The 23,952-nt window shown below is 39.9% G+C and overlaps 1 protein-coding gene across 2 annotated transcripts in view; it reads left to right on the plus strand.

The window, feature by feature from the left end:
* The window catches only part of TRPM6 (transient receptor potential cation channel subfamily M member 6), an 82,756-nt gene that overhangs the window by 10,869 nt on the left and 47,935 nt on the right, over nt 1-23,952 (plus strand). The window contains exons 7-15 of one of the 2 annotated variants that reach the window (XM_030567350.1): nt 5,823-5,957; nt 9,419-9,472; nt 11,270-11,410; nt 12,739-12,876; nt 14,226-14,506; nt 15,712-15,940; nt 16,104-16,259; nt 19,552-19,692; nt 21,321-21,449. In XM_030567350.1, coding sequence (XP_030423210.1) covers nt 5,823-5,957; nt 9,419-9,472; nt 11,270-11,410; nt 12,739-12,876; nt 14,226-14,506; nt 15,712-15,940; nt 16,104-16,259; nt 19,552-19,692; nt 21,321-21,449 — 1,404 coding nt within the window. The remainder of the gene's footprint in view (nt 1-5,822; nt 5,958-9,418; nt 9,473-11,269; nt 11,411-12,738; nt 12,877-14,225; nt 14,507-15,711; nt 15,941-16,103; nt 16,260-19,551; nt 19,693-21,320; nt 21,450-23,952) is intronic. The other variant, XM_030567351.1, reaches the window with a different exon arrangement.

The raw sequence follows: 23,952 nt of genomic DNA on the forward strand, positions 1-23,952 counted from the left end.
CTTCAGAATGACAGGTGCCTGAATTCACTCATTGCTTTTAGAGGTTAGGAAAGTCATTGTTCCAGACTCCAAGGAGCTAAATGTTTTTGTTTAATTGTTCTTATTCCATTTGTCACTTTCCTTCTTCAAACTGCATTTGATTATGGCACTTGATTTATGACTTTTTTTTTGTTAAAAATAATTAGCAACTTAATAAAATGTGTGAGGAGAATAGAGAGAACAGATACAATAAATTATATTGTTTACTATTTAGTTTGAAAAACATGTGACCCGCTAGTATATCATTATCTGATCAAGCTCTTTATCATGCTTTCAAATCAAGTGAGGCAAAGTCCTTTAATCACAGTCAGTTTCTGACTCATTTTATAGGCCTTAGTTATGTTAAAAACACTCTTGCACACACAAAAACACCTATAGTGGTGATTAGTGGACTGTCATCTGCAGTAACTACAACTGGTTCTTTTACATTGATATCTGGTTAAACATAACTGCCTATAAAACATAGGATTATACATTATGCAGATTGCTGCTTTTGGCTACTTCAGACTTGGGTGGGGCCAGACACTGGAACTGAGAGCATGGAGGATGACTCTCCTGTGCTCTCAATGATGGCCTTGCTGGTGCCCAGGGAGCGTGGAGGAGGAAACCTCCTGACCTGAAGAGGGGATAAAAGATGGACTAGGGGAGGGAAAGGAGTAAAATGGGACAAGGAGTTTGATGAGATTGGGAGCCTGGTGAATGAAATGGGGGAGGGAACTGAGAGCCAGTTGGGGAAGACCAGGAGATTGGGAACCAATATATATGTGTATGTATGTGTGGGGGGAAGGAGTTAGGGACATAAATCTGGCACAGAGCCAGGATGCAAGGGACCACTGAGACTGACTAACTGGGCTAAGAGACTGGGACAAGGAGTCATGGGGAGTCAAGACTGGGACTGGGGGGAAGCTCAGAAGGTGATACTGGAACTGGGATGGACAAAGACTGGAATAAGAAGCTTGAGGAGTAGAGACTGGGACTGGATAGGCAAGAAGAATGGGGCTGAGATGAGGAAGTGGGTGTGGGGAAGAAACAGGTCTGGTATAGGGACAGATTGGAGGGGATGAGTATAGGTGGAAGGATAGCTCAGTGGTTTGAGCATTGGCCTGCTAAACCCAGGGTTGTGAGCTCAGTCCTTGAGGGGCCCACTTAGGGATCTGGGGCAAAAATCTGTCTGGGGATTGGTCCTGCTTTGAGCTAGGAGTTGGACTAGATGACCTCCTGAGGTCCCTTCCAATCCTGATATTCTATGATTAGAAGTCAAGTTTGGGGTGCATAATGGAATGTTAAACTGTATTATACCGTTCAGCCTTTAGGTGACACAGTGAGTAAAATATCTTATTTAAATGAATCTCAGCCATATCTGGCAGAGCATATAAGGATCTTGTGATGAACGCATCTGGTGTGTATAAGAAAGCTCTGTAGCTGTGTCTGGTATAAGGACATGACGGGGAAATAGGCAGAAGGGATAGTGAGCACTGGAGAACATTTCTTTCCAGAGACTGGAATGGAACCCAAGATTCCTGAGTCTAGCACTTCCTCTGCTTTCAGCAAACTTATGTGGAACCCACTGGCAAAGTGTGTGCTAGTCCCCACAGAGAAGGACAACCTGTTATTGCTATCTGTTGTTCTGTACAGAAGTGGCAGAGGTCTGCTGATGACCCATGTAGGTCACAGTATGATTCTACAGGGTGAAATTTTGGGGTTTTTTCAATTTGCTTCTTTAAAAACCTGGAAATTATGCACAAATAAACTTGTTTTAAAAGAACATTAAGGTTGCAAAGTCAGACTCTCAAAAGTTTGGAAATGTCAGAATTAAAGTTGCCTGTGCAACTTTGCGCTTATGTGTTACGATATGGTCTTTAATTACATGATCACATACTATATTTTCCACAAGTCCTCTGTCTCATTCAGTGCACAGGTTAGACTTGCTCTGGGGATGAATCAGGATTAGTTAGTGAAGGACACTATAGTCTATAGGACCGGTGTTTCATTAGTTGCAGAAGTTGTAAGGAGTGTTATGAGTGAAGCAGAGGATTGCAGGAAGAGAAAGGTTGATCTCATGATTAAGGCACTTGAATGCTGCCTTGAACAATTAGATTCTACCCTCTCCTCTGCCAAAGGGTTCCCATGTGATGCTAGTTAAGTCACTTAAACCAAACTTTTCACAGGGTGGTCACTCGTAGTCTGAGAGCATGTGTAATTCTGTGGGTACATTAATAACAGAAAGATAAGGGAGGTGTCATCTGAAAATCATAATTTCAGTTGTGTCATCTTCTGTGGCATGGCAGGGGAGACTTTCTGCCCTCTGAGCTCCAGGTCTTCTGGTTCATGGAAATTTTGATAATACAGTGTTGGAAATGGATCAAGTTGGGTATCATTCGAAAGCCCTTTCTCCTGAGAAGACAATGGTTCCACACATGACACATCTAGAACAATTATGTAGCTATATAGTCCAGCAAATGTTTAAAAGTCAACATTTTTTAAAAATTATACTTTAACACAGGTATGCTAAATAGGAGCGCCACCAGCTTTTTTGCTGTTCCTGGTGGCGGAAGGTCCTGCCCCCGAAATGCTGCTCCTGACAGAGGCGGTGGAAGGTCCGACTCTTCCATTTGCTACCCCCCAATTGTTAGTGCCCTAGGCGACTGCCTAGGTCACCTAATGGGTTGTGCCTACCCTGATGCCAAACACGTAGCTTTCACAGTGTTAAACTGTGGCCCTCGACTGACAGTACTGTGTTATCACTTAATGCTCAGAACATGATATCTGATTCATGTTAAAATTGCTGATTGCTACAAATGGAATGCTTCAAATTGTTTGTCATCATTGGGGAAAAAGAGAGTGTTCAGTGGTATTGGTGATCAGCTTTGCTTATTATGCCAAAAGAGTTGTAATGAGGCACTGTTCCAGCCAAAAATTACTAGAATCCATCTGCAAATGGTATGCACATAGTTACATAACATACTTAATTACATTCCCAAAGTAATTTATTACAAAACCCTTGTTTTTCTTTTGGTCATCATCATTTTTTGGCATCAGTGGGGAGACAAATATTACTGACTAGTAGTATCCAAAGATTCAGCTACTACTGTGGAGGACCTGATTAAACACAACATGCAGTGGGCACCTTATAAGCTGTAAGAAGCGCACTCATAAATTGCATTTGGCAAGGTTGGAGAGGAAGTACATAGAGCGACAGGAAAAAGTTGAAGATGGGAGGAGTTTCAAAAAGGAAATGGGGTTGTTAAAAGATTGCCAGTTCCTTTCTGCGCACTTGGTTCAGATGAAGCCCAGGAACATGAAAACAGATGAATTAAAATAATTGGGGGTAGATGGGCATAACACAACATCCAAATGCTCTTCTTGACAAGTTCAGAACTCCACCTAGTTTTGAATGCAATATTAAGTGTAGCTTGGATAACTTCCTCAGAAGTGATTAAGCACCATATAGAGTCAATAGGTGCTGAAATGCCAAGAAGGAGCAATTTTAAAGCTACTGGACAAACTTACTCACACTGGCAACCTATTTGCATATGATAGACCAGAGCTCATTAATATGAAAAAAGCAGTCTTCAGTGATAAGATAGCTAAAATGTCAGTGCAATGGATACTTTGGGTCATGACTTGCATGAAGCCATCAAAAATCCAAAGAATTATCCAAGGTTCCATCAATCTGTGGGTTCCAGTCAAGAACAAACTAAAGCAGTGCTTGAATGCAAAGTTAAAAAAGTCAGCGTGAAGGTGGCAAGGATTAATACAGAGGTAACTGCACATAGGTCATTGTTTGGTCTTCTAATGTCCAGATTTCAGCATGATGTTGATCTTCATGAGGCTTTGGGAAAGTATGAGTTCTCTGTGGTACCACAATTGATGTTTGAATGTGACAGCACAATGTGTAGGTGCCAGGTGAAAAACAAACTTGTGCACGTCTTGCCACGTCTTCCTAAGCCAGAACCTACTGACAACATGGCCAGTACCTTATGCCAGCAGAGGCTTTTCAGCATAGCAGTCATAAAAGGTATGGATGAAGTACAAGCTCTTGACAAACCAGAAACTGTTAACACCTGCTGAGATTTGGCTGAACGCTTCATTATGAGGTCACAGAGAAAATATTAGACCTGTGATGACGTCCACCTCGTGTTTGACATGTATGCAGAGGAATCAATTAAAATATCTCCCGAAAGAAGACACTTCATGGTATTGCACCTGTCTAATACAAAATCATTGACTCTATGAATATATCCAATGTCACAATGAAGAAGCTACTACGTCATACTTACTTGAAGAACAATCCTTCTCCCTGAAAGGTAGTAGCTAGGTCGATGGAAGAATTGTTCTGTTGACCTAGTGCTGTCTGTACTGGGGGTTAAGTCAACTTTACGCTGCACAGAGGTGTGGATTTTTCAATAATTAATTTTTCTCATGTAACATATGGCCTTCCTGGGCCTGGTCTAGATCCCTGATATTTCAAAGTTAAAAAACAAGCAGAAAAAAACGTTCAACAGCAACATTTTCATTATACATCATAAAGAAGCAAAAGACTGGCACAAGCCCATTCAAAAAAACAAAAAACAAAACACCTCTGCTGGTGAACGTTAAGACAGATTTTTAAGTAGTGGGGCCCAAAGTCAATATATAACTGGGAGGGTCTATATTTTTGTGCAGTTATCCTGACTACTATGTATTCAAATTGCCAGTTATGAGGGCAGCAATTTCAAAGTGATTTGTGTATACTTTCTTAGTATTTGTATGTACAAGTGAAAGTGCACACTTATGCATGGATTGTGGACCATTTCCTTTTAAAAATGTTGTCCTAAAAGTTCAACAGGTAATGATTATAATCAGCTGTAACTACATTTCTGCATAAATGTAAGTTCAGTATCAAATAGATTATACAACAAAGACTGAAAAATTTCTGTAACCACAGTAATTTAATAATTTATACAAACTTTGCACAGCCATAATGTGACAATCTTTTTTAATGCATACTAGACATCTGTTAATATATTACATCCACAAAATATAAACCTGCACATTGAAAGAAGTATTTGTGTGTGCAAAATAGGTATTGGCTATTTCCCAGTTTGCACACCAAAACATGCATTTTGCATACAGAGTTTCCTATTTGTATGGATGTATGCATGCATGCATATTTTGTAGAAGCAAAGTAGATATTTGAAATCAAAGCACTCCATAGGCCCAATTCCTTAGCGGCTGTGCATATGGAAATTCTGTTAAGGTAAATGAAAGTCCTATGCTTGGAGCACTTTCTGAGTTGGGTCCTCCATTTTAATGTAGATACTGTTCTGTGTTACACTGTTTTTTTTTATCATCTTCAAATATAATTTTCAGAAAGTTTATCTTACCATAGATTCTTTCTCTTTTTAAATATAGCCTTCCTTTTAAACACCTTGGTCTCATAGAGTTCCTTTGTTTTTTGTTATGTGGCAAATCAGAAAGTCTTTTCATTATGACAGATTAAATGCTGAAGTGACTTAAAAAGAAGGCCAATAGGAAATGCACTGTCTGTGCAATGCTTGTAAAGGCAAATTTGAAGATGTCTTTATTAAGGTTTGGTTTATGCAGTCATTTTCCTCACTGGATTTTTACATAGGTGCATCTTCTAACATATTTTTATTTTCTACAGTACACATGAAATGTAAGGACAAAGCATTGAGATAAATAGATCCTTAACTCTTGTTCAGGATTTATTTTATTTAATCCAGAATGATTTATTTTTCTCATTTTCTTCTTTTCCTCCCCTTCTCCCTCACCCTTTGAAGGTTGGCTCTCTGGAACAGGCAATGCTGGATGCTTTAGTGATGGACCGGGTGGATTTTGTAAAGTTGTTAATAGAGCATGGAGTGAATCTGCACCGTTTTCTTACTATATCCCGACTGGAAGAACTCTACAATACAGTGAGTACCTAAAACCCCATTGCAAAGCAACTTCTGGCTAGATAGCTAGGTATTGGATGGACAGACAGACGGACTAGATAAAAATGGCAGAATTGGAAGGCCTGATTCCCTATTGATTTGCACCTTATGTAGTCACACCAGTGTAAAGTGGGTGTAAATGCTACCATTTATATTGCAATCTGTGGAGCATAGTGTTTTATACCCTCGTTGCACCGGTATAAATGTCTGAACAAGGACAATCAAACAGGCTCACAGTTCCTGAGCTGTTCAAAAGAAGTGGCTGTTTTTAACTGAGGCTGTGTCTACACTACACAGCTTTTAGCTAAATGGCTGTTTCGCTACAGCCGTGCTACTAAAAGTTGCACAGTGTAGCTGCTGTTTGTCGGCTCTCCTGCCAACAAGAAACTTCCACCCCGAACAAGTGGCAATTATGTTGTCGGCAGGAGAGTGCTCCTGCTGAAAATGCGATGTTCACATTGGCACTTGTTGCAGAAAAGCTTTTGTCTTTCAGGGGAGAGGGGGTTTAACACCTCTGAAAGACAAAAGTTTTGTTGTTCAATTGCTAGTGTACACATAGATACTGAATTCAGAAGCACAACCCTTTTGGGTTGTGGGTATATAAAGCTTATAGGACCTGGCTCTCCCCTGCCCTGTACTTTGCGTAGCCAGTTACATCCAGGCAAAGTGGGTATATAAAGCTGCCAAGTCAGATTGTAAGTTGTAAGTGGCTACCGAAGGTGCAAGAATGTAAATGTCACTGATGCATGTCTCCTTTCCTGCACTATTGTCATCTTGCAATATGGGGCCAATAAAAATGTTTAAAGTAGTGTCTCACCTAAATAATAACAACTGATTTAGCGCTTTCTAGGCCAAGACTATTTTTTGCATACTATAGGGAGAGTATTTTTTTTTTCCAAATGGAAGGCCTCTGGCAAGAAGCTGAGCCACTTGAATTAAATTTTCATTTGAATTTGAAATCCTAAAAATATAGCCCTCAGTTTTCCATTTTGAAAACATTAATTTACTGCATTAGTTTCTGCAGGGCAGTCTGTTATATTTCTGTCAACTCTAATAAAATTGGTTACAAATCTGGGAAGCTGTGGCTTTTTCTGAATTATATTGCAATCTATGGGCCATATTGTGACATCCTTATTTACACTGAATAGTATGTTACTCCTGGAGTACTCCCATTGAAACCAATGAGAGTACTCTTGGAGTAAGTGAATTACAATATAGCTCAAAGGATTGTTCTTTAGGTGCCCCTTAAGAGAAGCATTACCCTTGAAGGGTAATTTCGAAGCCCTTTTTGCAATGACCAAACTCTACTCTCTGCCTAAGTGCAAAGCCCATTTCTCCATCTTGGACTCACAGGAATGAAAGAGCAGCAAAGAATCCTGTGGCACCTTATAGACTAACAGACGTTTTGGAGCATGAGCTTTCGTGGGTGAATACCCACTTCATCAGATGCATGTAGTGGAAATTTCCAGGGGCAGGTATATATATGCTAGCAAGCAAGCTAGAGAAAACGAGGTCAGTTCAATCAGGGAGGATGAGGCCCTGTTCTAGCAGTTGAGGTGTGAAAACCAAGAGAGGAGAAACTGGTTCTGTAGTTGGCAAGCCATTCAGAGTCTTTATTCAATCCTGAGCTGATGGTGTCAAATTTGCAGATGAACTGAAGCTCAGCAGTTTCTCTTTGAAGTCTGGTCCTGAAGTTTTTTTGCTGCAGGATGGCCACCTTAAGGTCTGCTATAGTGTGGCCAGGGAGGTTGAAGTGCTCTCCTACAGGTTTTTGTATATTGCCATTCCTAATGTCTGATTTGTGTCCATTTATCCTTTTCCGTCTCTACGGAAAAGGATACAATATACAAAATACAATATACAAAATGCTGAGCTTCAGTTCATCTGCAAATTTGACACCATCAGCTCAGGATTGAACAAAGACTGTGAATGGCTTGCCAGCTACAGAACCAGTTTCTCCTCTCTTGGTTTTCACACCTCAACTGCTAGAACAGGGCCTCATCCTCCCTGATTGAACTGACCTTGTTATCTCTAGCTTGCTTGCTAGCATATATATACCTGCCTCTGGAAATTTCCACTACATGCATCTGAGGAAGTGGGTTTTCACCCACGAAAGCTCATGCTACAAAACGTCTATTAGTCTATAAGGTGCCACAGGATTCTTTGCTGCTTTTACAGATCCAGACTAACACGGCTACCCCTCTGATACAGGAATGAAAGAGGGGAAGTGAAAGACCTCCAGCAACATAATGCATGCCTTGAGTGAGAACATTGCTTTGAGAACCCTGCTTCTGCTTCAGTTCTCTATAGGTTAATGCAGCTCTATGCCTGTAAAGTCTGCACCCTCCGTTCAGGGCAAAAAAAAAAAAAATAGAATGCGCAGAGGTTATACTCAGGAATGGGAAGGGATAGGTACTCCAAAGCCCTTTCCACACTGTGCCTGAGTGGTAAAATTTGTAACTTGCTTTCATTCATGTGTGAATAAAAGGTACCCAACACATTTAACAAAGGAAAACGAAAACAAAATATAACACATTTTCAATGTTACAATGGTACTATTGCTTGAGCTGATCAAAAATGGTGAAAGTATCTGGGAAAAAAAATGTGTTCCAATTTTTCCATAGATAAAAGGGAGTGGGGGGAGAAAGATTCCTCCCCCTCACTAAAATCTGAATTGAAAAAATTTGAATGTAAAAATAATAACAAAATCAAGAAATGGCGAACAAATTACATTTTTCATTGTTGAAGAAAGGCCTTTGTTCCTCAGAAAGTTGTAATTTAAAATATTTTGATCAGCTGTAATTATGATAAGATTTTGAGGCAGGGGATACTTGGTTCTATGCAGGGCTGGCTCCAGGCACCAGCATTCCAAGCTGGTGCTTGGGGTGGCAATCTGCAAGGGACTGCAGTCCCTGTTGTTTTGCCCCCAAGCAGCATGCTGAATTGCCGCTGTGGACGGCGGGGACTGTCCGTGTGCCCTTAGGGCAGCAGGCGCATTTCCATGGTGGTGGCAATTCGGCAGCAACTTCTATGTTTAGCTGTCCATGGCGGCAATTCGGCGTGCTGCTTGGGGCCGCGAAAACTGTAGAGCCGGCCCTGGTTCTGTGTAGCAGTCTTTCAATCCTTGACAGCTTGTTTCAAACTGAAAGTCATGAAAAATGAATTTAGATTTTAACCTGGGCTGGTGTATATGCCACATATTAAAAATTGTCATACAGTTTCACAAAAGAAACAATTAGTCTCATTTTAGGAGAGGCCTAGGAATGTGATAATAGTGTGCTGGTTGCAGATTTGGATTGAAGGCCATTTGTAGAACTGCAGGAAGCTTGAATAACTACTGATTATCCTATGGCTCTCTAAACAGCTCTCTTTCACAGATTTTGAAATTAATGCATAAACATGCACATTTGTTTAATTTCTTTTTCTTTTGATTAACATCACAGAAACAAGGACCAACAAATCTACTTTTGCATCATCTCGTTCGAGATGTAAAACAGGTAATCTAAATTTGAAAGTCTGGGAATCAAAGAGTGTAACTTAATATACCAGGATCTAGTGACACAAATTGCCATCAGATAGTATTGTCGAAGGGTTAGCATTAGAAATGATGGTTTCATTTCTATTTTTATATGTACTGAATGAATTGTCTTTAGCCCATTAATTCCCCAAAGCTATGGAATGCTCTTCAGAGTTCTGTACCTTAATGTAATGGCTTGCTCTCCCAACTGTTCAAACTCTCATTATTAAACACATCAAGGATTTGGGGAACCATTGCAGTAACCCTGCCACAGTTCATTGTTTTAGCCATTTTTTTTCAGTCAAAAGAATTGCCTTGCTCAACAATGGCAGCAAAATATTCTGATGGGTGCAGCACTCTTTCTGTAAACTGTACATTCTAGGAGAACAGAAGGTGGCAGTGAATAATTACTGCTTGGAGAGGAATTAGCAACAGCTAGTCTGTTTCAAACTTTTGTTATCTCTTGTATCTTGTGACATTGCTAATATAGGAAGCAGTGAGGCTGTTCTTTTTGCTTCTGATGTCAAGTGCAAGGGATGGCCAGATCTAAGACTGGATTAATTTCATTGTGTCTGCCAAATATACACATCGTAGGATAAAACAAATTCTTCTGCTGACCTACCCACATCTACACTGGGGATTAGGTTGTTTTAAGTATGGTGCTGAAATTAGACCTTAGCCTAATCAAATTTTAAGTGTAGACCATGCTTCAAAGATGACCTCTCTGAAGCAGTTAATTTTGATTGGCCCAGTGAGTGGCTCACTTCAAATCTGTTTTCACTTCTGGGTCCAACTTATCTGAGAGCCTATCTATTTGACTGTGTTGGGGATTATGTTTTAACATGTTCCTCTCCTGATTGTTACAGTGCAGTTTGGTCTTGCCTATGTTTGAACTATGTTACAAAATGCTGTTATTGTAATATACCTATTTATAAACTTTAGAGTGCAATGGATGGTAGACATTGTTTTACCAATTTTGGCACATAACGTGTTGACAGGTATTTAATTGTCTTACTTTTATAGCAGCATCATATGCCTGAAGAATCTATGCGCTCTCTGTCAGATTTAGGAGTTTTATGCTCAGATTTCACAACTCAATTCATGTTAGCCGGGTGTCAGGATCTGTAGAAGATTGGTACCAGTGACCAAGACTTGGGCAGCGTGGCCTGTGGAGGTCAGCAAGTTGTTCAGGAAGTCAAGGCCAGTGGACAGGTCTGGAGTCAACTGCCAGGTGTCAGAACCGAAAGTTGGGCCTGGGGTCAGACAGAAAACAGGAGTTGAAGCCAAGGGCCAGCACTGAGTTGGAAGCCAAATATCCGTAGCCTAGGGGTGGAGCTGGAGCAGTCAGAAACCAGGGCAATAGGGTTCAGGGACTGGAATGAGGCTGAGGACAGGAGTTGGGAACAGGACATGGTTGAAGTCAGGAACTAGGACAAGGCCAGGAGTCAGGTAGTGGATGGCAGGCTCTGTAGCAACTACAAGCCAGAATTCACCTTGTACACAAACAACTTCGTATGTCTCTTTCTGGATTAAATAGTATATCTGGCGCAATCAGGGACTACAGAGCTCCTCCAATCAGTGCACAATGGGTGGTACCTTTAGTTGAGAGTAAGCCTTAGGGGTCCCAATTCTTCAGTCACAAGTAGAGCCATCAGGTAGTGTTGTGAATGCAGCAGTGGCCCGGAAGCTGGGGTTCAGGACCCATGGACCTCACACTGGGTGCGTGGGTTGCTGTATAAAATGGCATTATAAAATGTTGTAAATGTTTGTCTTACAGAGTGCTCTTCCTTTGGACTATAAGATATCATTGATTGATATTGGGCTGGTGATAGAGTATCTGATAGGTGGAGCTTATCGGAGCAGCTACACAAGGAAACATTTCAGAGTTCTGTACAACAGCCTTTACAGAAAACGCAAGGTAACATCAATGAAATGGCTATTTGTGTCATTGGGAGCAGCCAAACTATAATAGTCAGAAATGTCTAGGTAATAATAATCATAATACTTTTCACTTCAAGCGTGGCTTTGCTCTGAAAAGTAACCGTTAAAATAACATTAATGGTAAAATGGCATTTAATGTCTTTCAATAATTTCCCTATCAATCTTGATAAGTTTACAAGTAAAAAGGTGTTTCTTTAAGTGAACTGCTTGTTCAGCAAACTGAGCCTGGCCTCTGAAAGCCAAGTTGGGTTTTTATTTTCTCATTCATCATCACCTGTAAGAGAGGATTTTCAGGCTGGTGGCTCCTCATTTACACCTGTGAGATGACATTATTTTCCCAGGATGTTTTAAGGGAGCTGATCCAAAGCGCAGTTAAGTCAGTGGGATTCTTTCCATTGATTTCAGTGGGTTTGGATTAGGTCATTAGTGTTGGCTATACAAACCAAAAACTTTCATTGATGATGCACCAGAAAAATATAGAGTCCATCTCGCTCTCATTTTCCTGTGTTGGCCCTTCAAGACTAACAATTGAAAAGCAGTCCAAACTTTTCAGTAAATTAATCAAGTATAACTCTGACTACACAAAAAATTAATCTATTGAGTAAGAAGGTGTCTTTTTTCCATACTGAGTTTTCAGAGTAGAACTTTAAGTACAGTAATTCCATAAGCCAAACTCACAATGTATTGCTGTCAGAATTAATGGCAATGCTCAAACTGGTATGAGGAAATCAGAGGAAAATTATACAATACAATTATAGAATTAATGGAAAAAATGAAGAGATAGCAACCCAATTAATTTTCTGAATTGGGATATACTGTACTTAATCAAAAATTTTGGAGGTGCCAGTTGACTTTCTGAATACGAAACCTCAATTTTCTGCAGCCATAGCACTCATCAAATTTCACAAGTTTCACATGGTTGAGTGGGATCAGGTCTTCAAAAAACTAGTAGCTGCAGGAAGTGGTATCAACAATTCAGTAGGTAGTCAACTTCCCTTGGAATTAATATTGAATAAAGTCCCCAGAGATAATAGAGATGCTTTCTGGTAGAAGGAATATAAATAGGAGGTTCTGACTACTTGAGATTCTTACATATCTTATGGCAGTTATTTACAAGAGTAGGGTTATTATCAACAGGAATTCTCACCAAATGCAAAATACGTCATTTTTCTTTGATGTCATAAGTTCCAGAAATTGCACAATAATTATTAGCCTGGCAGATAGATCACCAAGCTAAATGAAGGCAAATTTCATCCCTAATTTATATTTTTTTCTTTGTGTTTTGTGGGATATCTTTGGAACTAGAGTGTGGTCTCCAGCTTTGCTCAGAGCCTTTCTCATCACTCCCTTTGTTGTCATAATCAGATGGGTAGCAGAGTTGAATCTGCTGAAAACACCTTGCATTCTCAGTTCATCAGAACAGCACAGCCTTACAAATACAAGGTACTGTGATTGCTTGCTTATGCTGGGAATACTTTAGGGGTACAATAAGCTGAAAAATTAGATCAGTTTGTCAAGAGAGTTATTTTAGACATGCGAGATGCAGTCTGGATACTTATCATGCTTAACTCTCTCTAAACACCAAAGACATTAAGGTGTATCACATACAACTCAAGAAGTACAATTGCTGCTATTTTACAATATTACAGTAAAGCTCCAGTTGTTTCAATGAAACTCATTAATCTTCATCCCCTTGTTGATAGGGCTTTCATCCCTTGAAATGTAACTGCCAAAATCTCCTAATATAAAGCACAGATGAAAAACCCACTTATTTGAATGCAGGCAAAGGAATTCACTGCCCCAAACCTCTTAGAAACTTTTATGTAAGTGGCAATAATAATCCCCTTGAGAAAAGCACTGATATTGTTGTAAATTGCAAGCGGATGGCAAAATATTTTCTCTTGAAATTGTGTCAGGTACAGATAACAAAAAGAATTACATTCTTCTCTCAGATAACAGCATAAAACTAGAGTTTTCCCCCAGGTCAGATTGGCTGAGAGACTGGGAGGTTTTTCACCTTCCTCTGCAGAATGGGGCATGGGTCACTTGCTGGTACGAATTAGAGTAGATGATGGAGTCTCTATAACTGGAAGTCTTTAAATCATGATTTGAGAATTTCAGTTAATTAGGCAGAGATTATGGGTCTATTACAGGGGTGGATGAGGTTCTGTGGCCTGCAATGTGCAGGAGGTCATACTAGATGATCAAGGTCCCTTCTGGCCTTAAACTCTTTGAGTCCATGGGACTTCATTAGAATTCCTGAGGGCCAGTTTGTGAACCTCAGCGGTGAGAAGCTACTCATCAGAGCAGTCTTATTGAAGCCAACAGGATTTCCCTCCCTGATTTTAATGTGAGATAGTTCAGGCCCAAACACAACATACCATAAATACACAACTTACTGTAAATATTAAAAATCAAGATAGCTGTCACAGCTCTCTCACTGATATTTGATGTTACTAGTCCATTTTCTTCCATTAGTGTGACATAAGTAGACTAGTGCATTAGTAAAATTAGTTTAATGAAATCAATAGGAGTGGAGGGCACTCCCTGTTTGGTTGGATCAGGATCTAAAAGCTGGGACACAGGTTCAGAATGTGGAAATCACATTTAAATTTCTTAGTGCATTTTTTGCTTTTGTTGATCCAAACAACTGCTTATATTCATATTTTGAATGTTATCTTAGCCATTCTTCTAACGTCCCATCTATATAATGACCAAGGAACAACCATATTAATAATGCATTACATGTATTCAGGATGCAGCAACTTGCTCAGATTTTGTCTGTTTTATAGGAAAAGTCAACTGCTTTTCATAAGTCTAAGAAGAAGTCAAAAGATGAACTCAGCTTCTTAAAGGACCATGAGTCAGCTGGCTTTATTTACCCCTATAATGACCTCTTGGTTTGGGCAGTATTAATGAAGAGACAGAAGATGGCAATGTTCTTCTGGCAGCATGGAGAGGAAGCCATGGTCAAGGCAGTCGTAGCTTGCAAACTCTATAGAGCAATGGCACGTGAAGCCAAACAGAGCAACATGGTGGATGACACCTCAGAAGAATTGAAGAAGTACTCAGAGTAGGAGTTCTTCCTTCACTACAGTTAATAAATATCTACAGTGTTTAGAATAGTTAGATATTCTTCTTTCCATCAGCTAACCTGTAAGATCAGTGGCTGCATATGCTATGAGATGTACAAGAAGCACTTTTTGCTATCTGCTCAGTTTAATATATGAAGGAGACACACTAAGACCTTGTCTACGTGAGGATTTAAAGGAGTGATGTTAGTATATATTAGCTAACTAACACGTTTGAAAAGTCTAAAGTAGACAAGGACAGTTGCCTTTAATACCAAGCTAAACTGGTGAAGTTAAAGCCTAAACTTCTCTTTAGGCTTTAACTTGAATAGTTTAGCATGTGTTAAGGCCAGGTGCCTTGTCTACATAAGGCTTTTCAAATGTATTCGTATATATGTGTAACTTAACATGTACTAATATCCCACCTATCCTTGTCTATGTAAGGCCTAAAGGAGAAATGTGCTGATATCATAGCTGAGTGACTCAAAGAAGCTACTTTGTTGAACAGCCCAAGCAGTTTTATTATGTCCTCCAATTTTTAAATTTTAGTTTCATTCTTTGAATACCTGTTAAACATTCAGTATTTAGGTTTTTGTATCATGAAATCAGGAAATGTATAACTGCTCCCTCATCAGGTAGTGCACCTTGACATTTACTGATGTAATGTCCTGTACTTTCATAGCCATAATGAAGCAGATTCTGAGCTCAGGGACAAATTATTATCTTTGTTTACAGGCAATTATAGGGCTCTGTTCAAAGCAAAGTTTATTCACTAAGGTGCTGAGCATCTTCAACTCCCATTGAGAGGTGCTTAGGATCTGACTCAGTGTGAGGCTGCTTACGCAGTAAGAGCACAGTGCCTGTGTACCATGTTGGCAAGCGCATTACTGAATGAAATAATAGGCTGAAATATATGGCATGTGTGTGAAACCACACAATGAGGCTAATTAAAGATCAAGGATCAGGAAGGTAGAGTAAAACCTGAGATTAGGAGGAGAGATTTAGATTTATTGCCTGAATTATTTTTCCTCTGGGTACAATGCTGAGACAGCGTGAAGAGATGGGGATGTTATAGTTAATACAATTTCATATCTTACCACATCGAAAGAAGCTTTTGAACCAGAGAGGTGACCTCATGATCATTTTCAGTTGTGATTGTTCCTCCATACTGTAAAATGGTGATTTCTTTTTTCTCTGTCTGTCCTAGTGAATTTGGGCAGCTTGCCCTAGATGTGCTGGATAATGCGTTCAAACAGAATGAGCAGATGGCCATGAAGCTACTGACCTCTGAGCTGAAAAATTGGAGCAACTCAACTTGCCTGAAACTGGCCGTGTCAGTGGGGCTGCGGCCCTTTGTGTCTCACACTTGCACACAGATGTTACTAACTGATATGTGGATGGGACGCCTGAAGATGCGGAAGAACTCCTGGTTTAAGGTAAACTCACTGACTTGTGCCTCATCTAAACCCACAGAGAAAAATTTTGCTGAAGCATACTTTCTCCTTACATGTAGCTAGTTTTTGTCCTAATCTAATGCAGACCCACATTAAAGACAGCATGCATGCTGAATGCAGCTGCTCAGACGTGTTTCTCTTTTAGGTCATTCTAAGTATTCTTCTGCCTCCCACTATCTTGATGCTGGAGTTTAAAAGCAAGGCAGAAATGTCCCATGTGCCACAACTCCAGGACTTTCATCAGTTCACGTGGCATCACAGTGATCAGAGCCCATCCACCATTAAAGATGAGTTGTCTCTGGTAAGTCTGGCATCACCTTTAAGCATTTATTTTCACAAAACAGGGATAACATCTGGGTTGGTAGTTTTCCATTGAAAGCTTTTTGTCTTAAAATATTACAGTGATTATAAGACTTAGATTAGAAAGCTTATTACCATCTCCCTTATTCAATGTGAGTAAGACTTCACTCTTCAACCAGTTCCATTCATTGTAAGTAAGTTTGGCATGCACACACACACAGAAGACTATGGGGTAAAGGGTGTAAGGAATGGAGGAGAGTTGGGAGGTGATTTCAGTTTTGGAATTTCTTTCCCAAAGGATCTTCCCAGTCTGGGATTGAGTTTGGATATTTTCAGACTTTACCGACATTGTACAGCAACCTTGAGCTTGTGTGGGGGAGGATGCTGGCAGAGAATTGGTGGTTCAACACACTGGAAATGGGACAATAAATGAAAGGTGCTGCCTGGGTAGTTGGTGCAGGGGGGAATGGGATCCTCCAGCTATTTAAAAAGGTAGCCATTTGAAATCAGTCTACCCAGGCAGCAGGCCAGAGATCTGTCCACAAGAACAATCAACACAGCACATATTTTCCCCCATCCAGATTCTCTCTCCCCACACAAGGACAAGCAAGTCTGGCAAGATCTGTTCTATCACTTTATAAACAATATATATTCCTGAAAAATTAGGAAGGATAGAGGACCAGACTGGAACTCAAGAGACATGGATTCTATTCTCAGCTTAGGCACAGAGTTATTGTGTGGCTTTGGACAAATCACTTAATATATCTTATGCATCACTTCCTCATCTGTAATACTGAGGTAATACTACCTTACCTCACAGCAGTATTGTGAGGATAAAATCCTTTCATTGTTGTGAGGAGCATGGTTATGGTGTTTATATGGTGATAGTAGCCATATAAGTATCTAGATAGATAGATAGATAAATAAATGTATGTATTATTTATATATCGTGTGTGTGTGTGTGTGTGTGTGTGTGTGTGTATATATATAATTATACACATTTCACACAGACAAAAATGTTAGAGGAATTTTATTAAAGTCAAGTACTCAAAAGTTAGAAATGCCAGTGTTAAGGTTGCCCATGCAACCTTAATTTGGTCCTTTTGTGCCTATGCATTATGATACAGGCTGGAATTACATGACCTCATCCAGCCTCAGTCTCCTCCCACCTACCTACTGGTTCCCATTCCCCCATATCCTTCCCTGCTCACAGTCCAAATATCTTTGCCCGGTCAGTCCCAATCTCTCCCAACCCCCTTGTACTAAGCTGCTCCCCATGTCTCTCTCTGCAGGCCTGGTTGAATCAGGGAACATCTTCCTGCATACTGTCTCAGCCTGGATGATTGACAGCACAGTAGAGATAATTTCTTTGTTATTAGTTTAGGTGCCCTGTCCCAGCACATTTCACAGCAGCCCAAAGCTGCAACTGCAAGGAAATCCCCTGGGTGTAACATGCCTAGTGTGAACAGAATCTTCTGGGAATTTTTTGCTGAAATCTAGGAAGTTTCTCCTGAGCATGTACTTATAATTTGGCCAAATTTAGGCAGCTTTTCATAGGGACAGTAAAAGGCATATCCCTGACACAAAGGCCACCCCCAGTCAAATTTCAAATTCCTACTTCAACGCAAGGGAGTACTAGAACTCTTCACAGAAAAGATTACCAGAATTTTTCATCATTGGCAATTTTTTGCCCTAGTCTCATTTTTGGAAATGGCTGAACCATTTTGGCTGAAATTTTCCGTAATATTCCAGCCTGAACCAGATACCCGAACTGTTTAAGTTTGGCAAAGTTAAAAGCATCTGAGAAGAGTGTTTTATAGGAAATTATTAAGGCAAGGGTGCTCCCAGCCTCACCTATGATCAATAAAAATAGATAAATGTTTGGGATGTTTCTTTCACAATTAACTCTCAATTTGCCTAAAATAAAAGAAATTTCTCCAGAACTTCCTCAGAAACACAACAGACATGGCAATGCCAATTCTGAAGTGTTTCTTTCTAAGAGGCAGAAAAATGTGGGTGCACTTGTGCCCTGCAGGGTCTGAATAATAAAGTCAATTCAAAAAGACCTTTTACTGGTTAGATAACAGCTATGATTCAGAGGTAAGGCCAATTATAATTATGGGCAGCCGGGAGCCTTTGCAGGCAGGTAAAGGGAACAAAGTAGAGTGAGTGTTATCTGACTTGAATGAGACAGGAAGTTTTCCTTTCTAAAGAAGCACTGTTGTTAGCTTCATCATTTATCGAGTATTGAGTGTTCATTCTTCTTCCATAAACTGGAAAGATTAGCTATGAATTTTCTGGATCTGAGCTGAGATGAACAACAATATAAAAAAGCCACAGGAGAGTTCCAGGATAAACAGATTCAGTACAAGTGCACTTTTCACATGTCGTCGTAAATTATATTTCAGTCTGCTAAACTAGAAGTTGTATCCTCTCATGGGACAATTTTCTCCTCTTCAACTGGCAGAAGCCATTATTAGGACTTTAAGAAAATTGTATGGATTGGTGGTGGGTAGTAATATATTGAAGGCCAATGCCACCAGCAAATTATGACTTCCCTCCTGTGCCTGCTCATCTGCACTGGTCAGTGAGTGGAGGACTCTGCCCATCTATTCCTTGGAGGTAGCAAAGTAGACACCAACAAGCCTATGTGCCCAGATCTGTGCAAGAACAGTGCTGTCTCACTCATGCTCCCTTAATCAGGCACATTGTCCAAATCATAATAAATTCCCCAGGTTAATAATTTTGCAATCCTTTAGTTTTTATCTCTCTCTCTATATTCCAAATTTTTTTAGAACTGTTCTGTGGTGCTCATCACTATAATATCTGAATATCTTGTAAACATCAATGGGTTCATAGTCACCACATCTCTATCAGATTGGGAATTATTACTATCCCCATTTCACACATTGGGTAAGTGAGGTACAAAGTGATTTAGGGATTTGCCCAAGGTCACAGAGGAAGTCTGTGTCAAAGCTGGGAATAGATTCAGATCTCCTGATTCCCAGTCCAGTGCTGTAATCATAAGACCACCCTTTTGAAACTCAAAAGAACCTTGTGTATTCACAGTTAAGTGTAATGCTAAGAATATTATCTGGTGTTGCTTCTTGCAAAAGACAGTTGCAACTGTCTCAGTGACTGAGATATGCTAATTGTTTCTGCATATACCACACAGCATTTACTGCAGAGTTGCCTTTCCAAGTTTCCCTATGTTTCTGTTAATGTGGCTGAATTGTTGTATTTGTTGTACAGCATGTTGTCTGACTTTAAAACTCTGTTTCCTTTTGAAAAAGGATTATGATGCAGAAAAGGGACCCAAGAAACCAGACAAAAGCCAGACCTTTTCCATCAACAGTATGCACGGAAGCCTTCTAAGGACTAGAAAAGTCTATGAATTCTACAATGCCCCAATTGTCAAGTTCTGGTTTCATACGGTTGGTCATTGCAATAAGAATAACTAGATATTAATATTGCCTCAAGCATCTGTTAAACCTTTAATGGAATATATATATATATAAAATAATCACTTCACCTACCACTGAAATGCATCCACTCTTGGTGCCTCCTGTCTGCATTTTTCACCCTCACAATTAATTGTAGGTACAAATCTTAGGTCTGGAGAACCAGCAGAATGAGCTCATAACATTAGTTTGACTTTAGTGGGGTTCTGCACAGCTGCAGCATTTTGCCTGCATATTGTAAATTGCAGGATTGGAGCCTTTGTGGTTTTCGAATGTGTGCTGCATATAACTTGGAAAAGTAGTTTTTACCATGTCTTCTGTTGAATATTTTGGCAGTAAAGCACAGACCATTTTTTTTTAAAGATGCAGCCAAAGCAGGGACTCTTGTACTAAGGGAGGGGAAGGAGTAAAACCAAGCCCAGTGGGGGGACACTCCTCCCCCAACTCCCTCCTGGACATAGATCTGTGCAGGGGAGACAACCCATCCACAGATCTTGGGGGCAGTTGGACCCTACCCCGCACCTGTGGCCTTGGGGGACAACTGCAGAGAGCAGCCATCCAGAAATACCATCCTGTAGGACATGCCAGTCAAAACAGTAGATGGTTTCCTGACTTTCTTTGCTCTGTGCTGATTAGCTGTTTGCGCTGACCCTTCTCCTCCCTCACAGGCTATGTCTGCACCTGGAGCTAGTGGAGTGATTCCCAGCCTGTACAGATATGAGTTAGTGTGCTAAAAAATATTTGTGGTAGCCCCGGTAGCACAGGCAGGGTGAATGGCAGCATGGGCTAGCCGCCCTGAGTAAGAAACCCATACGTTTGTATGGCAGCTACACTATTCTCTTTAGTGTGCTAGCTCCAATGAGAGCTCGTGTGAGTGTCTTCTTGTTCTCGAGCTGGAATCGCATCCCCAGCTCCAAGAGTAGACATAGCCACAGCCTCCTCACCTCAACTTCACTCCTCAACTTCCCCATCTCCTCTGCCCTGTCCCCCTCATGCTTTTCTCTTCACTTTTCCTTCCATTTACCTGATCCCATCCTAACTGACTCCTCCCCCGTAACCTGCCCCCCCCCCAAAAAAAACCTGGTCTCTCAGAGCTAACATGACATTTGCTGCCATCACATTGTTCATTCTGCTTATGTGTTACACCCCTTCCCTCACTCCGTGTCTGTCTGGTCTATTTAGACAATATCAGCTAATTATTTCCTTGTTACTTCCCCATCATTCTGTCTGCACTCATCTTTTGTCTTTTACTAGGATTCTAAGCTTTTTGGGGTAGGGACTGTCTTTTTGTTCTGCTTGTACAACACCTACTATAATGGGGTCCTAGTTCACAAGTGGAGTTCCCAAGTGGGGACGGTAATACAGATCATAAAAATGATGATGGTAAAGCTCTGGAGGACATTCCCCAGAAGGGCATAGCAATCTGAAGGGCCGACGGAAATTTTTAGAATCAAGCACTTGATAGTGTCCCATTAATTTGACAAAATTTTGTTTCTTTATATAGCACACTTGGTTTTCCTCTTAGCTATGTTTCTAGAGAGTTTCTAATTTCTTTGTCACAGCTACCTATGCATATGGAACGTGTATTTTGTGTTCTGCAGATGGCGTACTTGGCATTTCTCATGCTGTTCACTTACACTGTGCTGGTGAAGATGGAATCCAGGCCTAGCGTGCAAGAGTGGCTTGTAATTATCTACATTTTCACCACTGCCATTGAGAAAGTCAGGGAGGTGAGCTCTTCCTTTTCCACTCTCTCTACTCTACATCTCTAGAGGACAAATGATAAATAATTAATGCAGATTCTTTGATTCCTTTTCAAAGGGTTTAGCAGAAGAAAAAAGTATAAGCTTTACTTTTCAGTGGTCCTAGCTAATTACAAACTAGGGACTATGTTTCCAAGAAAAGGTGCCTAATCTTTGCCTCCTAAATCCCTGTTTAGGCACCTAAGCTAGTGGGAACAATAGTTTGACAGGAAATAGTTTTCTTGCTCCTCAAATATTTTTGAGAATTCAACCATTTTTACATTCCCAAATTGGGACAAAAAGTCAAAATCTTGAAAATTTTCACAAACCAAAAACTGATTTTTTAAAAATTTATTTATTTATTTATTTATTTTTTGGTTTGGGTCAGTTGTTTCATTCTGATTGTTTTGAAATGTTTCATTTCAATGTTGACCTTTTAAAAAAAAAACCAAAAAAAACCCACATCACTTTTCAGTTTAGAGGGAGGGAGTGAGGGAGGGATAGCTCAGTGGTTTGAGCATTGGCCTGCTAAATACAGGATTGTGAGTTCAGTCCTTGAGAGGGCAACTTAGGGATCTGGGGCAAAATCAGTACTTGGTCCTGCTAGTGAAAGCAGGGAGCTGGACTCAATGACCTTTCAGGGTTCCTTCCAGTTCTATGAGATAGGTATATCTCCATATATATATATATATATACACAGTTTAATTAGCTTAAATTTCAATACAAAAAGTCATTTCAAACTGGAAAATTGGATTTTTTTTGTTTTAAAATCTTGCAATGAAACATTGAAATTATTCTGAAACTTTTTAAAAAAAAACCCACCTGTCCAGTCATGAGATTTATCAAAACCAATGTTATGTCAACAGTTTTGGTTTTGACAAATTTGACATTTTTCAATTAAAACAGTTGCCAAAAAATTCCTTACCAGCTCTAATGGGAACTAGTAGGTACCCAGCATGTTTGAAAATTAATGCACCTATTTAGATGACTAAATATGGAGGTAACAGCCTTAATCAAGGCAGCTATTTTTGAAAATCTTGGGTTAGGCCACTGGTTAATTGATAATGGAATATGGATTGTACCTCTAGGTCACTGCTTTGATTGTGGCATTGACTGGAAGTTATTACCAATTAACAGCTGTTTGGTGATCTATTGCATGCAAAATACATTGGAGGTCTCCTTTCAGTCTCTGTGAAGAAGAGTCCACATAACAAAAATGAAAGTCGATTGAAATTTTTCAAAATTTGAAACAAAGATTTTTTTTACAGATTTTGATTTTTGAAAAAATGAAGCAATAATTCAAAATGTATTGCAATTGATTGCTTAAATCAACTGACATCCCTGGTGGATGTCTCAGCCTAGAAGCCAAGTTCTGAATGAGTATGTAGTACATTTTCTGCTAATGAGGTATTCATTGTAGAGCAGGAAACTTGCACTTCAGCTCTTTATATTGCATTATGTTCTGTGGAAACATAGAGGACTTTAGCTCCCCAAATTGACAATATGGCACTTCACACACAGAAACATCTACAAATATACCGTTAGGTGAAAAAAACACATTACTGAAATTGGATCCTCTATGATAAGTACAATCTGCACTCCAAAGCTACAGATGATTTTAGTGACAAAAACAGTGGCATGTTTTCCATGTTATTTTATGGGATGAGACAGATAATCTAAAATTCTCTTCATCTGACTGTATTACCTAAACAGACAAAAAACAAACATATAAATAAAATAAAAATAAGTACTATAAATATTTTTAATATTATGTTGGAATGCTTTACTTACTGTTGGAAGCATAGTGGATACCTTTAGATATTTTACCAATTTGAGACAATTCCTTGTAGTGAAAGTAGAGAATTCTGCTAGAACACTATTATCTCTCACAGCAAAAGAAACTTTTGAAGTGTGACCCCTGCAAAAAAAGGAAGAGGACATTAAGGCTTTCAAAGGGAAGTCCAAATCTAGAGTAGAAAATGGAGTCTGGGGCTAGGTCTGCACTAGCAGGGTAGGTCGATGTAAGATATGCAACTTCAGCTACGTAAATAGCGTAGCTGAAGTTGGCATATCTTAGGTCAATTTACTTGGCCATGAGGACGGCGGTGAGTTGACTGCTGCCACTCCCCCATCAACTCCGCTTCTGTCTCTCGCCGCAGTGGAGTTCTGGAATCGACGACAGAGCGACCGGGGATCGATTTTATCGTGTATAGACATGATAAAATCGATCCCCGATAAATCGATCACTATCCGCTTATCTGGCGGGTAGTGTAGACGTATCCTGGAACAGATGCGGAAGCTACATGACTGGATATGAGGTTAAAAATGACAAAAAGACACAAAATGGTTATCTGATTTTAAAAAAAATCACAGTATGAAACACCAAGTGTCTCAGACATCATAGTTGTGCTATGGCGCATCTTGTTTGTGGGTTCAGAAACATGTCAGTCAAGACTATTAAAGGGGACGTACAGGAGAATTTCTTAGTCCA

Source organism: Gopherus evgoodei, chromosome 6 (genome assembly GCF_007399415.2).
Source record: "Gopherus evgoodei ecotype Sinaloan lineage chromosome 6, rGopEvg1_v1.p, whole genome shotgun sequence".
NCBI classification, from domain to species: Eukaryota; Metazoa; Chordata; order Testudines; family Testudinidae; genus Gopherus; species Gopherus evgoodei.